The sequence below is a fragment of the Salvelinus alpinus genome, chromosome 15, assembly GCF_045679555.1.
Source record: "Salvelinus alpinus chromosome 15, SLU_Salpinus.1, whole genome shotgun sequence".
In the NCBI taxonomy this organism is placed as follows: Eukaryota; Metazoa; Chordata; class Actinopteri; order Salmoniformes; family Salmonidae; genus Salvelinus; species Salvelinus alpinus.
The window spans coordinates 52784855-52795691 of NC_092100.1; the positions used below are offsets into that span (position 1 = coordinate 52784855).

Below are 10837 nucleotides of genomic sequence, written 5' to 3' on the forward strand. Positions count from 1 at the left end.
CACGCCAAAGAAATGGGTCCTATTTCACGTCAGTCCCAGATAAACAAAGAATTTCTCCTCTGACGTCATCTTGACAACCAGAGGAAGGCGAATGTGGTGTGTTTCTGGTCATAGGGGGCACGACCATATATAGGCAGAGCTTTGAAGCCAGCATAACACATCTTGATTTTATGTTCTTGGTCATGGAAAGTGCTGTTGAATGACTTCTGTATCACTCAGAGACAAAATTGAAACGGATTTAGAAACTAGGGATTGTTTTCTTTCCAATGGTATGATTCATATGCATATAGTAAGAGCAATAATTGAATAAGAGGCAGTTTAATCTGTAGAGCAAATTATGCTAATGCGAAAATATTACCCCCTGTATTCTCAAGAGGTTAAATTAATATTGCAAAACATCTAGTTGCATGCATTGTTGGAACTACTTGAGGATAGCAAATTGTCCCGCTGGTAATGTATAGAGGTGTAGTGACATGTTTTGGGTGTTTCGAGATATCTTTCTATTGTTTGGAATGCTATTCAAATACCTTCTTTTTTTTTTACTAGTATAATGTGTCCCTCAGTTTTATGTCATTGGTGTTACCACCTTGAAAATCACTGATTACAAAGATATACAAGGATCCAGTGGCAAACTGTTATTGAGGGAGGGGGTCTATATTTTACTTTTTGTTTTAGCTGATCACACCCTTTTAGTATGTCATACATTTGAGGATTTTTCATTTATCATTTGGTGTGTCTAAATCCAAAGTGTCACTTGGTGTTAGAACATTTTAATGAAGGGAATTGACATTGTGAGTAAAATAATTAATCATATTCATTTAGTAAATGATTTTTAAAAGTGTGATTACCTTGGAGGCCACAAATGCTCAAATCTATTTCAGAAAATCCAAATTTACCTCAAATGTATCATCGGTGGTGTTACTACTCCTGGTGGCACATTGTTATTATAATGGTACACATTTTTAAAGTCATTAAGCTACCATATTAGTTGAATTAGAAAGGGAAGATAAAATGTTAAAAAAATTATCCAAAATGCCATGCCCAAATGCCACCATAATTCAAGTACGACCCGGATGGCATTTCTCCCCCTTGTCCCTTTTTTACTAATGTCCATGTATTCTCCCTCTTGTAACAGTGGGTGTCTGTCTGCTAGCCTTCTTCATCGGCCTGCTGTTCGTCCAACGATCTGGGAACTACTGGGTGGCTATGTTTGATGACTACTCCGCCACACTGCCCCTGCTCCTAGTGGTCATCCTGGAGAATGTGGCTGTTGCTTGGGTCTACGGGACTGACAAGTATGTATATGTCAAATGATATACAGAATGTCAGTAATCTGGGGTTTTCTTGACTAGAATTCCAAATTCAAAGCTGTCCATCCAAGTACAATGACAAATATTCTTTAAATTCTGTATTCAGAATTAGAGTTAACCATGAAAAGTGAATGAACAACACTTGACTTAAATATTACCTGCTATCACCTCTGGTATCCTGTACAGGTACTGTATGTTAAACATAATTGCCAAACTCAACACAGTCTAAAGTGTGTACCATTATGTATCCTCACCTTCTGTGGGATCCTTTCCCTGCTTCTCCCGTTCCTCCGCCCAGGTTCTTTGAGGACCTGAAGGACATGCTGGGCTTCACTCCGTTTCGGTTCTACTACTACATGTGGAAGTACGTGACCCCCCTGCTGCTCATCCTTCTGCTGGGCTCCAGTGTGATCCAGATGGGAATGACCCCACCCAGCTACAGTGCCTGGCTAGAGGACATGGTGAGTTGTCTGTGGTCTCTGGTGCAGCTGTCAAATACAGTATTTTAGTTCAGTGGACCTTCGGTTCAATTAATGGGATACACAGGCTTTTGTTATACTCCAGCACCAAAACAACAATCCAACTACACATCAAGATCTCTTTTCTCTTTTTCTATAGTCCTATATTGCCTCCTGTACTTGCCTTCTTTACATTATCCACACCCATTTTAAAATACCTAGATACCTGGATGGTTACTTGATAGCCCTCTGCCATATTAGCTTCACCAATCCTCTTGGATTATGAGATCAGCACAGATTTGAGGAGAGGACGTTACACTTAAAACTGATTTAAGATGCAACCTATTGTCAACATGGTTTTAATGTTAGTATCAGTTTCAGGCCAGTGAGAAGTAATATACAGTAGTAACTTCTTGCTCTCCTTCCCCCATGTGAACGAGGCCAGTGAGGAGTCTCTGAGCTATAATGATATACACTAGTAGTATCATTAGGAATACTATACAGTTCTAACCTCTCAATCCTTCCCTGTTTCTCCTAGGCCAGTGAGAAGTCCCTTAAATATCCCCCTTGGGGCCTGGCGGTCTGCATCTCCCTGGTGGTGTTGGCCATCATGCCTGTGCCCGTGGTCTTCTTCCTCCGCTACTTCAACATCATCGACGAGAACGCTGGCGTGGTGTCCACCATCTCCTACAAAAAGGGCTGCATCATCAAGGAGAGCGTCAGGCCCGAGGAGGACGATGATGCCAGCCTCCTCCACTCCAATTCGCCCGGCAGCGAAGCGCCCTCTCCCATGCCTGGCAACAGCATCTATCGTAAGCAGAGTGGAGGGGTCCCCGATGCCGCGCCCAACGGCCGCTACGGCATCGGCTACCTGATGGCTGACATGCCAGACATGCCCGAGTCAGACTTATAGAGCGACTTGTAGGGCGATGTCTATGGTCCTCCCACCCTACTGGCTGGCCAACCAATCCCTCTTCGTTGCGTTTAATCATGGGAATCATCATCTGCATATTTATATTTGTAGTGTTTCTGTATATTCTTTGGAGTTATCGTAGCTGCTCCCCTTCATGTTTTCCTCGTCCCCTTTTGCCATGAAAACGATTAAAAAGGTGTGTCCACTGTACATATTATCTCCTTTTGTCTTCCCCACCCAGTTGCTCCTTGGCTCTGTCCCAAATATATCCTCTCTAGCTCCCAGCCCTGGAGACCTTGTTGACTCCCCCTAGTGGACAGAACAGGACAGTATTGGCAATAAGGTGGATTCAGACTCCACCAAGCCTACTATAGTGCTAGGCAGGATGGGTGTGAATTAAATTCTGTAAATTCAGTAAGTAAACTGAAATGAAAATGGTCTTTATTGCTTCTCTATGAAAACAAAAAATGAATTTGAATTTCTGTCTACTGTCTGAATTGAAATGGACTTACCCCAAACTTGATTCTAGGCTCTGCCAGGGAAAGTCAACAAGGGTCATAGGCTATGGACCAGTGTGGGATCCGTGTGGGACTGGAGCTTCTGTCCACAGTATGTCTCTTGGAGATGTGCGAATAATGTCCCCCCCCCCCCACTGGCTGTGTACATTTTGACTTCACCACTGGCCCAGAGTACTGAGATTAGTAGTAGTGTAGGCACTTTGGATGACATACTTGTTGACAATGATGCTATACTGACCACATTCTTTGGGTGTAAGTACAATATAGTGCATACAGCGAAAGGATGGCATTGAAACTGAATCCCCCCAATGATTGTTCTAAAAGAAAATGTGTGCCTAAATAACTTCTGATGATTGGGGCGGCAGGTAGTCTACTGGTTAGAGCGTTGGACTAGTAACCGAAAGGTTGCAAGATCAAATCCCTGAGCTGACAAGGTACAAATCTGTCGTTCTGCCCCTGAACAAGGCAGTTATAACCCACTGTTCCTAGGCCGTCATTGAAAATAAGAATTTGTTCTTAATAACTGACTTGCCTAGTTAAATAAAGGTCAAATATATGTTTATAGAATACATGGTGGACATTGTATATTTAAGGTATTCTGTAAATATAATATAGAAATATTATAAATATATTTATCTGAATAGTTTGGATATCAGAACACCTTGTTTTTTGGTAAGAAGTGCTACAAATCCTTAACTCTGGTCTCTTTTTTTTGTTTACCGATGTGCTGTCGGTCTATGTAAAGAGTTTGACTCAACTTGATAACTTGTAAATACTTTTTTCCATGAAATGGCTTCAAAACACAATGTATTTTTTTCCCTTTCGAGATTAAAGATCAAACTTGGTCCATGCTTGGCACTGATGTCTATGTAGTTTAGTGTTGTCCTCATCTCACCGTTTGTCTGTCAGGGAAATGTCAACCATGAGTCAGATCAAACAACAGATACAGACAGACTCATATTATATTGAGTTAAGGCTACATCAATAGGCAGCCTATTTAACTGTGTTGCACTGCTCTCTAGTGTGCATAAGGTAAACGTCTTTGTAGATCTTTTTAAGGCCTTTTTGGAGTCATGGGGTAACTGCATACATGGAATGTCTCTGGAAGTGGGCGTATCAACAGAAGTGGAAGGATTAACCAAATTGGGTGTTCGGAAAGCGAATCGGCTAATGGGCAGATTTTTTGCCACTCAAGACCGTTTTGCGTGGCTGCTGTGTTTTCTAACTTTCCGAGTGTGTTCTTGGTCCGAATCGGCAGAGATGACAGTAAAGAATTTCAGTTAGGCTAACGTTTGTGCCATTCACTTTGAGCTGTGTCATTGGTGTAGCTACCTAAGTTCTTTGTTTTTTGTATTGCCATCTAAGATTAATGTGGCTATAATCTACCAAACTAACGTTAGCTGACCTAGCCTTTTAAAATTAGCTATCATCACTGAGAGCGACTGTTAACTAACGTTGTGAACTCATCTCGCTAACTTAGTAAACTATTTTTCATTTATGTTTGTTTTGACAGCTTGTCACAGTTTTGAAAACTGCTGATGACCGCATGGTTTTATCCCAGTGCTAATTGTATCATTGCCCCTTCTGCCAGCCCTCTATTATCAAGCCACAAGACTATGGCAGTTTGTGGGCGCACATTTAGTGGTGGGAAGTTGACTCCAAAATAATCGATTCCTCGACTCCTTGCCGGTCGACTCCCATTTCTGGGTGTCAAGATCCGATTCTGCTTGGAATCGACTCCAAAGATTCAGTATTTTATTTTTTGCATGGGAGGAAAGTATTTTCCATAGTATACTTCGAGAACACAACCTCTCGCATCTTTTTATGTAGCCAGAAAGCTGCCAAAAGTTTGGACGTATGTTTCGTTAGGATCGTAAGAAAAGCCATGCTTGAAACATGAAACGTAACCGTTAAATTACATCTGTAAATATACAAACCCAATGTTACGACTATGAATGAACATTTACACGTTAAATTCTTACTTTACGTCTCCCTTTACTTGGTTACAGATGTTTTTTATACATATAAACTTTTGTCAGGAATGTGGCATCAGCAAAGGACATGAACCGAACATAGCTAGTCGAAGTTAGCTAGTCAGTCAAGCAACTCTTGCAACTTCTTCTATGGTATATTGGTGATCACACAATATAATTCCCCCAAAAAACGGAACTACCAAAAAAGGATTTAAAAAAAAGAAGAAATAAAATAAAACAGATCTGAACCCTACACAGGCTCAAGGGGAACCTGGGAGGGTGGGTCTTCTGGCGCCAGTACCCCTTGCAAGTCTTCAGATGTAAAATCCCCAAAACCTTTCTGCCGCAGCCACAATAATGTCCAGTTTCTTTGACTTCTTTGAGACTTGTGCTGTACAGTTTAACTGTGGCAATGAATGCAACAAAATCTACCTTTTTAACACACAAGGTATATTTTGTCTGGCAGCAAACATTTACTACAGGCTGTGGTGTATCCACTACCATATATTCACTAGCATCACTTGTTTTCTCAATTATTTGAAATTGCCTTCGAATAGGCGATTCAATAGGCCTCACGAACTTTTGCCACCTCAATTTCCTTCACCCTTACAGAGCACTCCAGGAACTCGGGATAATTGCAACACCGTCGTCCTTCTACACACCGTTCTTCAGTATACTCTGTTCGCCTGCACACACTTGAAACATGGCCAAATCCTTTGAAATTCTTACACTGCAGTGGTTTGGGGATGAACGCTCTTACAGCGTATCTTACAAATCCGAGCTTCACATGCGTAGGTATTTGCTCTTTATCAAAAAACAACAGAAACGACAGACTTTCTTCTTTTTCTCCATTCACCCAGTGGTTCAGACGTGGGCACCAACCACACCAGGTATTCAACCTGAACATCCATCGTCACAGGTGCGCTACTCCAAAGTTCAAACATAACTTCTGTTGTCCGGGTTCTTTTGAGGCCCACTGCCATCTTCCTATGAGAAATACAATTCACCAAAATAAGACCACTCTTGATCACTCTGACAGACTCCACTTTTCCAAGCGCATACTTCGCCATTTTCGACACCTCAAACGGGTTTCCCACATATACAACCTTTCTCAACAAACGCATCCCAACAAGAAGCGATTCATTATCATTTACACAAGTATCCTCCACTCCAATTTCAGACAATTTCCTCTTTCTTCCAGTTTTTGATAATATCTGTCCATTCAGAACATTCGTCTTCACCAAATTTACCCGAAGCACTGCTTAATTCGAACTCGGCATCCACTTCCGCCATCTTACTCATTCCAAACACACTCCCCCTTCAATAAAGCAACTCTAGCCGAGACGTTAGTTGCTTTGAAGCTTCCGGTTTCATTTCCAAAATAAAAGCCCAAGCTTGTTTTTGAACGGCATTCGATAACTACGTTGTACCAGTCAGTAGATGGCGTAGTATAGGTTTGGGCCTTCAGCAAATGACTTGTGTGAGAATGATACTATAAAGACACAAAAGAGCCTTGTCTAGAATAACTGCCTGCCCTGCAAAATAGAAAGTAAATATGATTTAGGCCTATTCCACTATCTAAATATGCCATGCTGGCCTTCCGAGTGGTGCAGCGGTCTAAGGCACTGCATCGCAGTGCTTGAGGTGTCACTACAGACCCGGGTTTGATCCCAGGCTGTGTCACAACCGGCCATGACCGGGAGTCTCATAGGGCGGTACACAATTGGCCCAGCGTTAGGTGAGGGTTTGGCCAGGGGGGCTTTACTTAGCTCATTGCACTCTAGCGACTCCTTGTGGCGGCCCTGGTGCCGGCAGGCTGACTTCGGTCGTCAGTTGAACGGTGTTTCCTCCGACACATTGGTGCAGCCGGCTTCCGGGTTAAGCTGGCGGATGTTAAGAAAGGCGGTTTGGCGGGTCATGTTTCGGAGGACGCATGACTGGACCTTCGACTCTCCCGAGCCTGTTGGGGAGTTGCAGCGATGAGACAAGATCGAAATTGGGGAGAAAAGATGGTAAAATAATAATGAATAATAATATGCCATGCTGTTGTATGTTATTTAATGGCAATATAATTGCATAATTTATTTTTATAGCCACATGGGGCTACTGTGGCGATCATGAATCATACTTTTTCCAATATTTGGGAGCAGGGACTATAGGCCTTATTAGGCATGTTGACTGTTGTATTTGCAAATTCCACTCTGTGTTGGCTTGTTATAGTCATTTGCATTTGCACAACACCCTCACACAAAGACTATAAACTTATCAATAAGTGAGACAAAACTAAATATTGATTAAGGCGATAACCTATCCTGAGCGCAATAGCCAAGGGGTCCCAAATGAACGACGATCTATATTTATCAGCCACTGCATGTGCTTCTTCAATTCGTTTGTTTAAAATGTATTTAGAGGCTATATTTAGAGGCCTGTGAGCTAGGGTCTCATTTTTAGAGTTCTAAAAGTATTCCGCAAGACATCAGTACACAAAATGAAAATGCCTACAAGTTGAAGCCCTATTTTTTTTTTGGGTGGGGGGGGGTAGGCCTACAGTAAATGAAACAAAGAACTTTTGAATACACACATGGATTTCAATAAACAAATGGATTAGACTGTTCTATTCTCTTTGATTTAGTTCCTATTGCAACTCAGACAAATTACTGAATGGATGACATATTGACTGACTGACTGAACTCAATGAAGGATGAATTAAATGTTCAAATATGTTGGAATGAGTTGCATGCATCATGAATGCTCTGCACTTTATTTGGCTAGTAGGCAAATAGGCCTACATTAGGGTATAATCACTCTATGGCTGCATGCCTCCAGAAGGGCATCTTCTGAGGCTGAGGGGTGCTTTTCTGTGCATGGAGATCACAAGCTCTTCAACTTGGCAGCATTGTCGCAATGGAGGGAATAGCCTATATGGAGACTACATAAGACCTCCCCTTATTGTAAATTGTGGGAATACGCTTATGCCAGACTTAGCCTACATTTAACCTCTTCCTTGTTCATTTCAAAGTCCATATGTTCATGCCCCGATTCATATAAATCATGTCAAATTATTTAAAATTCATGTTAAACCCTCCTACAGAATATGCTTTGGCAAGAATTTGAGTGATGAAATACATTTCAAAATATTCTTGAAAAAAAAATATTTTGAGTGGCAAAGACTCCAGTGGTCATACATAATTCATAGATTCCCTAAACATCTATTATTATTCCGTTTCATTATTCCTGGTATATACTACTGGTTATGATTGCAGACAGAGCCCAGAGAATGGGATTGTGCAATATTGAATTAGTCATATTTTGATAAGGTGCATGCATGGGGTTGTCCACGTATGCCCATGGTGTAGAGATACACATAGCGGACTGAAACTTCACTGCTGTAGGCATAATACAGCTAGTGCTATCTAGACTTGTGCTGGAAAAACAAATCCATTACATTAGCTACCTAAATGTGAAGTAAACTCAACTGAGGAGTAATAGAGAATGGAGACTTTTAACTTGAAAACATGCAGGATACCTCTTTTGGTTTCCCTGACTTCTTTTTGACGTTCTTTTATACTGAGTTATGGTTGTTAGCGTAGCACTCCTCACAGGCTGCTTGGTGTAAGTTCTTTCTGTTGGTGAGATGAAACTGCCAAAACTCTGAAAGGTATTATTGTCAAAATTGCAACACAAGATTTTTCAAGACTAAAATGTTAGTCCGTAATCGTAACATGGTATATTCACAGATTAAATTTCATTTACGTTTCATGTTTCACGCATAGCTTTTCTTACAATCCTAACAATTTATGCACGGATTTTCTTACACTCCTAACGATACGTAGTATGTTCAACCTTTTGGCAGCTATCTGGCTCCATATCTTTTACAGAAAATAAAAAACTAGCTAAGGAGGGAAAGAGAGAGCCCTTTGAATTTAATTCAGAGATGGGTGGCATGTTGGTCACCAGGCAGGTAGAACTGTGCATCGGTAATCAAAAGATGTAGGATATAGGCTATCGCAATGCAGCATTTCGCAATTTCTTGTCTTGCAATGTCTCACGCAAGTTCAATAAAGTAGGGGCTATCAATGAGTAGGCTGAGCTATTCTACAGGCAACAGACAGAAGACCAAACACACACTAGCGTTTTTCATGGCGTAAAGAAATAGGAGCAGGCAAGGTGTATGCTGACGCTGTTCCTGTCTCGTTCCATGTCCGTTCTTTATTAAATGTTTGACTCCTCGTACCAGCTTCGTCTCTCCAGCGTAAACTCGTGTGACAGAATGCAGAAGCCATCACACGAAGCATCGGGGAGTACTGGCGTTCGGGTTGGTATGGTAGCATCGGCTCTGGGTCGCCACCGATGGAACCGGGGGTGCCTAGCCAGGTCGTCGGGCTTCCACGCCCTAGCTGGCTTGAGAGGTTTCCTGCCCCGGTTGCCTTGGATGGTGCCCATCCCACGTCGGGCCTCAGCCGGATCGTCAGTTCTTGTTCGCCCAGCCGGTCCAGGAGTTTCTTTTGTTTGTTTTTTGTTTTATTAGTGACGGAGTGGATTCCGCCGCCAATGGAACCGGGGGTGCCTAAGCCAGCCCGTTGTGCTTTCACGTCCTGGCTGGTGTAGGAGTAATTGATACATATGTAGGTAGATATCACACTATTAAACAATAGACAGGTGTACATTAGAAAATAGGAGAAGAAGGCAGACGTGAGTGCATTTGCCATTCTGGTAAATACAGGAAACCAAAGATTAGCAGATGGCCAAAGTCATACGTGCTTTAAAGTGCATGTATGGAAAAAGCAGGACACCATTATGAAGATAAAATTGACAGGAACGGCCATAAGTGCTTAGGGTAAAGGCCATAAGTGCTTAGGGCAAGATAGACATATATTAATTTTAGGGGACAAGGGGGTCCTGCCCCCATTATAATCTAATCAAGAGCGGATACAGGCGTTATTGGGCGTAGACAAGCAGGAAGCCTGAAATGAAGGATAATGGTGGGAGATGACCATAGGAGAAGTAATTTAATTAATGTATGTAATGATCTAATGTGTGTGGATGTGTATAAAGAGAGAGCGAGTGCTCTGGGAAGGTGTGGGATCCGCGGATCGTTCCGGCTTGTGATACATTGTATTAAAAGTCTATTTGATTTCACAAGTTCTTGTAAGTGTTATGGTTTGAACCGATTTTCCACGACACTGGCTCGAGAGGTTTCCTTGCCTCGGTTGGCTCGGCGGCTTCCCATCCCACGTCACACTCCACCGGATCTTCTGGCTCCCTCCACTGCAGCGGGATCGACATGCGTCTTGCCTCAGCCGGCTCGCCAGGCTCTCACGTTCCTGCCGGTTCGTTGGGCTTCCACGTCCCAACCGGCTTGCCCAGCGACCATGTCTCAGCCGGTTCGCCCAGGTGGGACGCCGGATGGCGCCCCTAGAAGCGGGTACTGTCATGTCTGCTCCCGCTCTCCCCCCCCCCCCCCCCCCCCCCGGCGCTTGAGGGTGCCAGGCTGCCATGCATCACGCACTTCTATCATCCATTACGCACGCCTGCCTTCCCTCGTCACACGCATCAGCGATATTGGACTCACCTGGACTCACTCATCACATGTTATTACCTCCCCTATATTTGTCAGTTCCCCAGCTCTGTTCCCCGCTTCTGCATTGATTGTCTTTTGTTTGTG

General features: G+C 42.8%; 1 protein-coding gene across 1 annotated transcript in view; it reads left to right on the top strand.

The window, feature by feature from the left end:
- Window positions 1–4057, top strand: part of LOC139540314 (sodium-dependent neutral amino acid transporter B(0)AT2-like) — a 36526-nt gene extending 32469 nt beyond the window's left edge. The window contains exons 10-12 of the mRNA XM_071344051.1: window positions 1136–1295; window positions 1609–1771; window positions 2307–4057. Coding sequence (XP_071200152.1) covers window positions 1136–1295; window positions 1609–1771; window positions 2307–2681 — 698 coding nt within the window. The 3' untranslated portion in view covers window positions 2682–4057. The remainder of the gene's footprint in view (window positions 1–1135; window positions 1296–1608; window positions 1772–2306) is intronic.
- Window positions 4058–10837: the final 6780 nt, after the last annotated feature.